General features: G+C 35.7%; 1 protein-coding gene across 5 annotated transcripts; it reads left to right on the plus strand.

The window, feature by feature from the left end:
• Positions 1-1,262: 1,262 nt before the first annotated feature.
• nr2f1a (nuclear receptor subfamily 2, group F, member 1a) lies at positions 1,263-10,566 on the plus strand. Of its 5 annotated transcripts, none has more exons than XM_039759346.1 (3): positions 1,263-2,790; positions 4,428-4,952; positions 9,621-10,566. In XM_039759346.1, exons 1-3 carry the CDS (start codon positions 2,352-2,354, stop codon positions 9,893-9,895), a joined length of 1,239 nt encoding a protein of 412 aa, XP_039615280.1. In that variant the 5' UTR covers positions 1,263-2,351; the 3' UTR covers positions 9,896-10,566. The 5 variants fall into 5 exon arrangements, with proteins under 5 accessions (XP_039615280.1, XP_039615279.1, XP_039615281.1 ...); XM_039759345.1 differs by having other exon boundaries at positions 1,266-2,790; positions 4,425-4,952; XM_039759347.1 differs by lacking the exon at positions 1,263-2,790 and adding an exon at positions 3,804-3,967 and having other exon boundaries at positions 4,425-4,952.
• The last annotated feature ends 1,198 nt before the right edge of the window (positions 10,567-11,764 follow it).

Here is an 11,764-nt window from a genome sequence, read left to right on the forward strand (position 1 = left end):
TTTAAACCGTCAGTATTGATACAAACAATTGCTACGCGTCGTGGGGTTTATTTTCTTTTTAAATATTAATAATCAATACCCCACTCCACTTCTGTTTCCAAATTATTTTTATCTGTATTATCTCTAGGCTGTAGCCGTATACACCAATGCCCACAGGTTTTTCGTGTATGAAGATAAAGAATTAAGCAAAAGTGTCTGTAACATATGAACACTTATGATGGGCACAAAATAGTGATAGCAGAATCCAGTAATATTTAAATAAGGGTTGAACTTAAAAAAAGGGGGAAAAAGAGTTAATAATAATAAATTAGAAGTGTATCTTGTGATAATTTACTGTACGCTAGATGGCAGCCCGATCCAGTGATTTCTAGTGTTAAGAACTCAATTCAGTGAATGTGTAAGATAGCTTAAGGTTAATTTCCCCTTTCAATTTACTGGTAAACTTCCTATCAATTCAGAATGAGTTCTGGTTGTAAAATATACCTGCACTAATTACGTTCAGCGTTAATTGGTTTATTTCCTTATGAATACGGCGACCACTTTTCACTATATCTGGTCATAAAACTTTTTCTATCTATCTATCTATCTGTCTATCTATCTATCTATTAAAATAAGTTGACATAATTTGTAAATACGTATTGTATTTGTAGTAAAATTTTGTATTTCATAATAATTCACATTAATGATATCTTTACTATTTCGAAACAATAGTATCACTGATATATGTATATATACAATTATATATTGTGTTCACGATACTGTTATTTCCTGTCTTTTTATTTTTCTGTGCGTTAACAGGATATTTTAAAGATGTCAATGCCATTAGGTATCTATCTATCTATCTATCTATCTATCTATCTATCTATCTATCTATCTATCTATCTATCTATCTATCTATCTATCTATAGTTTCCAAATAAATACCGTTTTAAAGTAAATATTGCTACCTTTCTAATGATCCCAAAGCATGAAAGTGCTTTCTTTCAAGTTTGTCATTAACGTACAGAAAGGAACTCAAAGGAAAAAGACTCAAAGTACATGTTTGCGTCGGTTTATTACTTGACGTTTTTTTGTAAAATCTTTGTTAATAGCAATAATACAACAAGGCTTCTCTCACTTTCTCTCTCTCCTCGTCTCTCTTCCTTGCTCTCGCTCTCTCGCTTTATGTCTCTCTCCTCTCTCTCTCTCTCCCCTTGTCTACGTATATATAGACAGAGGGGGAGAAGATGGGGGGAGAGAGAAACGGAGAGAGAGAGAGAGAGAGAGAGAGAGAGATTTTCCCTCATTTCTACTATTCGGTCCAGGGCTTCTTCCTCTTTTTTGTGACAATAGACGACCCATACTAATCAGGTCTCAAAGTAAATAGCTGCGCAGGGCGAGCTCAATGTAAATTGTGCTTGTCAGAGCCCCCAGTCGTAGGTAGCAAGGAATCGGGACTCCAACCAATGAAGTGAAAGAGGCTTGGCTAACCTTAGCCTCCCATTTTTTCTCCCCCCAATGCAGGGCTCTGACCAGTCAGTCGCCTTTGATTATCAGTTGCCAGCAGTCCCTCTCTTGGCTCCTTGACATGAGCACCATATAAGGCGCAGCGATCTCCATAGAAACGTGTCAGTTTCAATAGTAGTGTCAAAGTTCACTATATACAGACATTCGCGCAGATCCCCGTTTCGGAAACATTGCTCTGCTGGTCTTCCCGTTTAAACGCATTCATTTTTGGGTCTCTCTTCCTTGCATATTCTATTAGTTGTTGGGTTTTTCTTTTTTTTTTTGTCTTCTTCTTTCTCTTTCGCTCCATTGCTGCGGAGAGGTGAATCTACAGGGGCACTTTGGCGGCGCATTTTTGTATGATCGAAATGAGTTTTATTTAATATATACATGTAATTCCGATCATTTCTTCTCTTCCACCACTGAAGATAGGAGTAAAACGGAGCAAAAAGGAAAAAAGAAGAGGATTTATTTGTCGCCATACTTTGGATCGCGTGTTCTTCTTCCATGTATGTTTTTGTGTGCATTGCTTATCCGTGATTTCGACCTCTCTACTGTTATTTAGAGCAAACTCTGTAATCTGTAACCCCTCGCTCCCTGTTTTCCAAGATTGGTTTCCTGAATGGCTGACAGCATTTTACCCTGGAACTGGCCTCCCGACACTTGCATATCCTGATCGGGTGCCTTGTTATAACCAGTTGTGTTTTTAATGCACTAATCTTCTTCTTTTGTACTTTAATTGTGCATGTGATCGCCTGCTCAGATTTGACTTTTTACACGCCCGGACGCTTGAAATCGCCTTTCTTTTTTCCACTTTCCAAAATTCCTGCGATCAGCTCGCTTAGCAGCACTTTTTGGGCCCGAGATATGGCAATGGTAGTTAGCAGCTGGCGAGATCCGCAGGAAGACGTGGCCGGAGGAACTCCGAGCGGCCCCAACACAACAACCCAGCCGGGAAGAGAACAGCAGCAGTCGGCGTCAGCGGCACCTCACACACCGCAGACACCGAGCCAGACAGGACCCCCATCAACGCCGGGAACCGCCGGCGACAAGGGGCAAAGTCAACAGAATTCTGGGCAAACGCAGCAGCATATAGAGTGTGTGGTTTGCGGGGATAAATCCAGCGGCAAGCACTACGGTCAGTTCACCTGCGAAGGTTGCAAAAGTTTTTTCAAGAGAAGTGTCCGGAGGAACTTAACGTACACATGTCGTGCCAACAGGAACTGTCCCATCGACCAGCACCACCGCAACCAGTGCCAGTACTGTCGCTTAAAGAAGTGCCTCAAAGTGGGGATGAGGCGGGAAGGTGAATATTATTTTTATTGTAACATCCTAATTTACATCTTTTAAAAACTGGCCTATTTACAATGTGAGTAAGCCTGAAGACGGTAACATAAACGCGGGATGATTCCGTTGAAAATAATAGTAATTTTTTTTTTTATTAATTATTGTTGTATTGTTTACAGTGGTGATCTAGTTCTTTTGGAATCTAACACCATTTAACAAAGGAGCTCGGGATTAATTGTTTCTTTTTATAATACACTGCATACAGCATTCATGTAACCTTGATAATTGGCGCTTTCTGATGAGAAAAAGTTGTATTTAATGCACAGTGTGTTGACCTAAATATGAAAAGTAAATTACCACATCATGCAATTCAAACCGCCTATTGTACGTAGAATGTTCTATTTAATATCATATACTGAGGCATTTACACTCGATTATCTTTTTTTGTTTTATTTAAAATTTAGAGCGATGTGTTTTTTTCCTCAGATTTCTGAGGGATGTGCAGTACAGAAGTTGATAATGTGCTTTAAGTGTACATTTACATTGCATTCCAACATTAGTACAGAAATTACTATGACGTCCATATATAAATACAATGAATGAAAAATTATACAGTGTCGCTGACTGTATCTCGTTAAGAGTGGAAAACAAGAATACCTTGTAATTTCATTTGTTTTGTTGAAAACTGAAAAAACACTTTTTGTACATTGCGAATAATAATGATAATATTATCCATTTAAAAACCCAAAGCACTGTTAAAATTGTTATTACAATTTTTTTTTAATTATGACAAAATCGTAGTGCATTTCACGTTATGTGTTTAATCCAGGCTATAAAGTGCAAATTATTGTCGTGCTTCAGCATGCGTAAAAATAACAACGCACGTTGTCAGAGTGATTGCTTTTGGCTGTAAATAGCATTGTAAAACTTTAATCCTGCACTCTCCTAGTTCGTTGAAATAAGATATATCAGTAGCAGCGCTATAAGCGGGAGAGAGGGGGAAGGCAAAAAAAAAAAACTTTAGTCACCTTTAGCCACTGCAAGCATGGTTGCGTTTTGCATTCAGATGGTTAATGAATCCTTCTGTTTAGCAGCCACAAGCTGCTGTATTCACTGTGTATAGCTGTCTGAATGATTTCGCACTTGCTGCCTTCGACAGATCTTACACCCTAACTTCTTGATCATGTTTTCTTATTGTAAGTGGTAGCATTTACGATTATTTCTATTATTTATTTCAGTATTAGATAGCTTTGTTTTGAATTGGAACAGCTGACTTTTGCAAAGAGACCTGATTGAAATCTTTTGTTTGTTTATTATGAAACAGACAGACAGACATGCAGACAGACAGACAGACAGACAGACAGACAGACAGACAGACAGATAGATAGATAGATAGATAGATAGATAGATAGATAGATAGATAGATAGATAGATAGATAATTTATAAATGCGCCAGTAACTTTTATTAAAGGGGTCTTCCTCTGTATCAATGCACATTTATAGAAGGAAAAGCTATGAAGAAGGCAATACATTGTAAACATTCATGACACGCTAAGGTAAAAAAAAAGAACTGTTCATACAATTGTTTGCAATGGATCTGTGTTTATGAGCCCTGGATGCACATTTCCTCTCGTTTTTCTTTCTTTTTGTCAGCGGTTCAGCGAGGAAGAATGCCTCCTACCCAGCCGAACCCAGGCCAGTACGCTCTGACGAACGGAGACCCTTTGAACGGCCATTGCTATCTCTCCGGATACATCTCTTTGCTGCTGCGGGCTGAACCATACCCAACCTCCCGCTACGGCAGCCAGTGCATGCAACCGAACAATATCATGGGTATCGAGAACATCTGTGAGCTGGCTGCCCGTTTACTGTTTAGTGCTGTGGAGTGGGCCAGGAACATCCCTTTCTTCCCCGATCTACAGATCACAGACCAAGTGTCCCTGCTCAGGCTAACTTGGAGCGAGTTGTTTGTGCTGAACGCGGCCCAGTGTTCCATGCCCCTCCATGTGGCCCCTCTGCTTGCGGCGGCGGGCCTGCACGCCTCACCCATGTCAGCGGACCGGGTAGTGGCTTTCATGGATCACATCCGCATCTTCCAAGAGCAGGTGGAGAAACTCAAGGCCCTTCACGTAGACTCGGCGGAGTACAGCTGCATCAAAGCCATCGTACTCTTCACCTCAGGTGAGTGAAAGAGGACCAAGGACAGGATGACAGGATCACCACTAGATTTTTTAAATTCAGCGCAATATATATAAGGCAGCCTGAAGTCGTATCCGCCTGCAAGTTCATGAAAGTAACGAGAATACACACAGACACAATTTTGCGTATACAGTTTATACGCTTGGCATTCCATTCAAAATCTAACGGTTAATAAATGATGCTAAAACAGCCAGAAATGCGATTTCCTACTGGAATTAACAGAGTGGCCAGACTAAATTTGTATTTTAAAAGTCCCCACAACAACAGAAATTCATGGAGCTCAAATCTCACCGCATGCCGTGCTTCATTGATACAGGGAAAGATATAGTCGTCTCCGTGGTAGATTGGTTTTATTTCCATTTTTTCCGTCGACAGTAGAAAAAAGAGAGCAATGCAGCTGACATCATGACCAGACTGCTATTTAAAAATTATATGCCGAAATGAGTGAAGAAAGACAGTTACAACACTGTTCTTTCAAAACCTTAATTATACGCTATGTTCGACGATAATGCTATTTAGTTTGCTTCATTTTATATAATAAAATATGCCATGATATAAATAATAACTACTAGGTATAATCGTTGTGGTAAACTGCACTAAATAAATTCGCAACCAGAAGCTACAGAGAAAAGCAGAGTATCTTTTTTGATTTTAAAATAATTTTTAATGTAAAATAGTAATATTCATATCGTACTATTAATAAAACTAAAAGTGTTGCTTCATTAGCGGTTGCAAAATTCTTTAGTATTAAATAGAAGTTATTTCAGTTAGCTGCGTTTGAATTGTCGACAGTAACACTAGCAGAGTAGTTTGAGATGATCCTGGAATGGGCCTAGGCAAGCCTCAGAAACCTAGCACCTCACAGGAGGTTATTCTTCATACAGGCAGAAAGATTACGAATAAGCACTATTTATTTATTTATTTATTTATTTTACAATTGAAACATACATGTCGTTGCTATCTGGTTTAAATATTGTAAATTGAATGTGGTAAATTAGTTTTGGATCATATCATGTTCTTTGACTGCCCCCTTTTACTCTGTTTGCAAATGCAGGATTTTAAGCTAACAGCTAAACTGAAACTTGTAAAATCTACAATTCAATTACACTGCAGTGAAAACCACGACATTTTTCCATTCTGAGTATATTTAGAGCAATCTAAAGTTTCCTGTCATATCAAAACATTTCCGTTTATGCAAGTGTGCATATGTGTAGGTCTGTATGAATGCATTAATGTATTTTTTAAAAGTGAAAGGATTAATCCAGCCTATTTATTTTCAAAAAGAAAAAATGCAAATCTGCATTCATATACCATTTGCAAACCTGTGCCTAATTCTAATTTGAAATTACCTACTTATTTTTGAATATTGTCTAGTTTTAATTCTAAATGTATCCATGTTTAGTAAAATTGTACTTTCACTAGGATTTCCCTAAACTAATAATATTGTTTTCTTTATATGTAGTAGGTATATTTGTTTGATTATTATTTACGAGAAGAAACTAATTTAGAAAGTTTAAGAGAACCAAAGCAACACACAGTGACGTATAAATACAAATATAAAGTATTGCTAAATCCTGGTATAAAAAATTGATTTACTTGTCAAAACGTCCTTCTTATTTCTGAGCTCAAAGCGCGTCTTTACGTTGGTACCTCACTATTATTTTAAAAAAGGAAATACATTATGATTAATTATTAATTTGAAATCAATTACATCGTTTTATATGGAACATCATTTTAAACGTTTTAGGACACTGGTCACGTTGTAATTCATATCTATCTATCTATCTATCTATCTATCTATCTATCTATCTATCTATGTCAATTTTAGAAATAGCAAACCTTCTTATTCGCAAATAACTGGGAATAAAAGAGTTCAATATTGCATTGATTCAATATTGCATCTATCTATCGTTTTTTATGATGTTTTATTTCACATTCCCTAACCCAATGACATGATATTTTACAATATTGTCTAATACGTTTTTGTTTTTATTGTTGGATAGCTATTATAATATTTTACTTTAATTGTACTCTGTTAATTATACTGCAGTTTATTTAGATATAGAATTTGTAAGCTGACTGTCCAAATTAATGTGAAATGCAGAATTACCACACATTTTTCCCGTTACTCATTTTAAACCAAATTAGAGATACAGAACTTTTATTTGTAACATATTTAATATTTATAAGTATGCGGATTATTTTGAAGTTTTAGATATTTTTATATATTATTATTTATTTTGTTTTTGTCAAAAGTCCACCGAAACAAAATTGTTTCCCATGGTCATAAAAGTATCTTACGCTGCGAGGGGTACCTAAAATCGCCCATTTGAATGTTACAGCAAAGTAGTTATTATCATATTCTCTTAATATAAAGTGTGGTAGTGTTTCTTTGTCAAAATCCTGAAGTCTGAAAGTTTAACGCGGTTGCTCAGCCAAATAATTTGTTAATCATTTGTTGTAATGGCTGACCAATAAACTCGAAGCTTTTAACTACGTCAGGGGGCAAAACTGGAATATCACAGTTCATGTAAGAAAGCGGGCTGATTGTACTAGTGCATCTTGGCATCGCTTTTACTTTTTATGTTTTAGTGGGGTATTTCTTAGAGTATAGTAATCTTTGAACTCTTCCGCAACACCTCGATACTAATATTTGAGGGCGGTAATGGACACTTTGTTTTGCATAGTGTCTGCTCAGTTGTACCTTCGTGTAAATCAAACTGAAGGTTGTAACTTGGCACCATCGAAGTTCACAAGTTCATAAGGGTATTGTGTCTGACCACAATGAATTATTACCCAAACAAGCGGAGGACGTCGACTTTGTAAGGATAGCCTTGTTTATTAATATATCCAATTGATTTGAAAGAAAGAAAGAAAGAAAGAATGAAAGAAAGAATGTAAAGTCTTTCTTTCTTTCTTTCTTTCTTTCTTTGTGACTAAGTAGATTTGTGTTAGTACACTTTCTTTTAATTACTTTTTTGACCTTATTTATTTAAACTGTTTTTAAAAAGATGATAATCTCGTGACCTTGAATTGGATTAAGCGGTTTTCTAAATGTACCTATGTAAATAATATATGACTAGGTATGAAATTGTTTCTTCGACAAAAAAAGAGAAGATAGTTTGAAATGTGATTCAATGTTAGAATAAATGAACACACCACTGAAACAGAAAGACACTTTGTCTAAGAACAGAACACATTTCAGTTATTGTTCATGAAAAGTGTCAGTGTTTTTAATCGTAGTGCATCATTGTACAGGGCGGGCTGATCTGATCAGAGAGTCATAGCTTATTTTCTGTTAAGCTGGGAATTCTGAGCTGTACTGTGCTTGACGAGTGTTTAATTAAGACCAGGGAAGCAAAGCGTGTTCCAGGATTTTTTTTTTCATTGACCAGCTAGTGCAAACATGTAAATTACACATTAAACCCTCCTCTAAGGGAAACTTTCCATTAGAAACTTTTGCTTTTTTAATTTAATTTGTGGATTTTTGCGTTGAGATCCGACTTTCCCCTATTCATTACCTTGGCCTTTTTTTACTTGCACGAAGCTGACACTGAAAAATATTGATACGCCAATTTAATGAATAAAAGATGTGCAATAGAGCGCATGTGCACAGGCTGAATGACAAGTCAACTAAAATGTGAATTTACACATAGAATAACTAACTCCAAAGTATATTTATTGACTTTTGGTTTATTCTCTTGTACTTGCGTAAATAAGCATATACACGAATTCCGCATCTCAGTGGTGTGTGCGTCTGTGCCTGGATGTATACATTTTAGGACAAACAGCAGACCTGCAGATTATTATTATTATCATTATTATTAATAGTAGTAGCAGTAGTAATAGTAGTATTAGTATTATGGATACCACTACTAATAATAATTGTAATAAATGCAAGAATCACTTCTAATATAAAATGAAATACACCAGCCACTGATGTTATTTGCGAATTAACTTGAAGACAGCTGCAGAGGTAAACTTCAAATTAATTAAATATTTCAAGTTACTGATACAAACTGAATACAACGTTACACAAATGGGAATGTATGTACGTTTATATCATTGTGCTGTTTTAATAAAAATGAATTCCTAAAACACTTATTTCTAGTACAGTGTTATCAGCAGTATTTTGATTTTTTTTTCACGATATAGTCGGCCGGATTCAGTCGTACTTGTTTTACAATTAACACATTGGTTTTATTGTGTCTGTAAACATATTACAAAAATGTTTGGAATTGGATGATTATCCGTGCAAAGATGTTATTTTACATGTTTAAAGTACAAATGCAGTTCTTTTTAAAGCAGTATTTTTTCGTACATTGAAAATATATTTATAATGCACATATTTGCAAACACGTTGATCTTTTTGTATGCATTGATATAAGGAAGTCATCTGTCTGTCTGTCTGTCCGTCCGTCCCTCAGTCTGTGTTTAAATTCAGACGCTAGAGTGTCATGTCTATGTGGAATTTTCATTACACTATTTGCAAGAATTGTGATTGTTTTCAGACCATATAATGGTTTACTGGAATAACGGTAACATTACAAGCTATTCCTCAGATAGTTGTTTCTGCAGCGCTTCAGTTACTAGGCTGCATGCTAAGTGCTGGCTGCTGAATGCTAACGGTGTGTTTTGTATCCCATGCAGACGCTTGTGGCCTATCGGACGCTGCTCACATCGAAAGCCTACAGGAGAAGTCGCAATGTGCCCTGGAGGAGTACGTTAGAAGCCAGTATCCAAATCAGCCCAGCCGCTTCGGGAAGCTATTACTGCGGCTGCCTTCACTTCGCACTGTCTCTTCCTCGGTTATTGAGCAACTATTCTTCGTTCGTTTGGTAGGTAAAACTCCAATTGAAACCCTCATCAGGGATATGTTGTTGTCTGGGAGCAGCTTTAACTGGCCTTATATGTCAATTCAATGATCTGAAAAAGGAACAGTAAAAACAATGCAACGAAAAAGTGACCGAGAGGACCAAAACAAAACTTGATACCCATCAACAGGAACCCGAAACCCACAACAACAGCAACGTCATTTAATGAAATCACGGACTCAATAGGATAAATAAATAAATATATATATAAATATAATTATAAATAAATATATAAGAACAATAAAAGGCCTCGTTGTTATATGTGATCTTTTTTAACGAAGAAAAGAACCCTCAAGACTTTTTGTGGACCGAAAAGGATATATCCTGTACAGAAAAAAGGAGGAGAACGAGGAACTGGACAGACTCCTGTGTAGATTCAACGCAATTTGATTTTCATTTTGTAAAATATTAGTCTTTATTTTCATTTTTTGTAAAAATGACAAAAAAAAAAAAAAAAAAAAAAAAAACGTATGCAGAAAGAATCCAGACTTAGCGGAAAAAATAACAATTCCAAATAATTATAAAATGTCCTGTGTCTATGTATCTATATCTGTTTTGTATTTTTTTCTGGTTCCAAACCAGTTTCCTGTGATTCTATACTAATAATTTTGATATAACCTTTTGCTTCTTATAATGAGTGCGATATATGTTGTCGAAGCTATGTTCTCCAAGAATTAAAATTCAAGTGAGGATTTAAAAAATAAAGAAATTTAGAAAATAAATCGATTCGAGCATTTCATCTGTGATATTCTAGGACTTTTGAATTCATCTTGAAGACTGTCATGTTATTAAGGCACTTCACACTTGGACACTATTTAGCTGCGGACTTAAACAAAACTTGGCCCTGTTGGTTAATATATATATATATATATATATATATATATATATATATATATATATATATATATATATATATATATATATATATACCACAAAGAGAAAAAAAGAAAGGGGGGCGGCGGAGAAAAAACTTCATGCACTTCTAAAATATTGTTTCAGATTTGGATTTAAAGTCTCATTGTTTCCTTAACTTTACTGTTTACTTTTTAGCTTACCATTTGGAAAGCATTAAATTAAAAAGCTTAACAGTAGTTAATGTGTTATGGACTTTGCAAATTAAAGAAACGGCTATATCACCCTCTGAAAGTGCTTTATACTGTATACATCATTTGCTGTATTTCAAACTGTGACAATTTCAAGTCAGAAATAGGATGAGATTAAGGATGATGATGGTGATGATTAAGATTTTTAGTTTACCCTTTTCTTTCAACGTTTCTAAAAGTCATCACAATGCTGCCTTAATTTCACTGAAATATAAAGTATTTATTTTTCTGATTTCATTTATGATATGCATTAAAACAGCAGAGGTTGCGAAGAAAGGATCACAATTTTTATTATCTTAATGTAAAGCTTTACTGTATTTGTGAGGACTAGAAGGGAAACTGAGTGAAGCTGCTTTCATAACTTGAATGTTTTTGTAGAAATGAAGAAGAAAACCTACAGTACTGCCAACGGAGCTTTAACATGTAACGCTGGGTCTTTAAGTGTATCACCCATCACCGTTTCCGTAAAAGTGGTTAAAGAAATGTTTCTTTCTAATGGTATCGTGTGTCTTCGTTTGCACCTCACTCCTTATTTGTGCGTACTTTCAGACTGTTTCCCAATCTGCATTTAAAGGATGCGTTCACGCGTCTGGCTTACGTTTTTAGTATTCTACCCTCACATCCAGGATCATTTCAAAGACTGGTTTAAAATTTACGTATGGATTAGGGGTCAGTTTTAAATTTCAGTAAAGATGTTTACTTGGCGCATTGAATCCACTTGTGCAGTTTGACGAAGAGTGAAGTTTCAGATCAATAGAAAGTGAGCGCTTCAGAATTTAAATCACAGGTTTCTTGAAAATAAATAAATAAATAACCA

The sequence above is a fragment of the Polypterus senegalus genome, chromosome 7 (assembly GCF_016835505.1).
Source record: "Polypterus senegalus isolate Bchr_013 chromosome 7, ASM1683550v1, whole genome shotgun sequence".
Lineage (NCBI taxonomy): Eukaryota > Metazoa > Chordata > Cladistia > Polypteriformes > Polypteridae > Polypterus > Polypterus senegalus.

What these genes read in the sequence shown, in the direction of transcription:
- nr2f1a (XM_039759345.1), top strand. Translation starts at nt 2,352, where the DNA reads ATGGCAATGGTAGTTAGCAGCTGGCGAGATCCGCAGGAAGACGTGGCC. An exon ending in AGTGGGGATGAGGCGGGAAG is followed by an intron (nt 2,791 to 4,424) that starts GTGAATATTATT and finishes TCTTTTTGTCAG; the next exon opens with CGGTTCAGCGAGGAAGAATG. An exon ending in CATCGTACTCTTCACCTCAG is followed by an intron (nt 4,953 to 9,620) that starts GTGAGTGAAAGA and finishes TATCCCATGCAG; the next exon opens with ACGCTTGTGGCCTATCGGAC.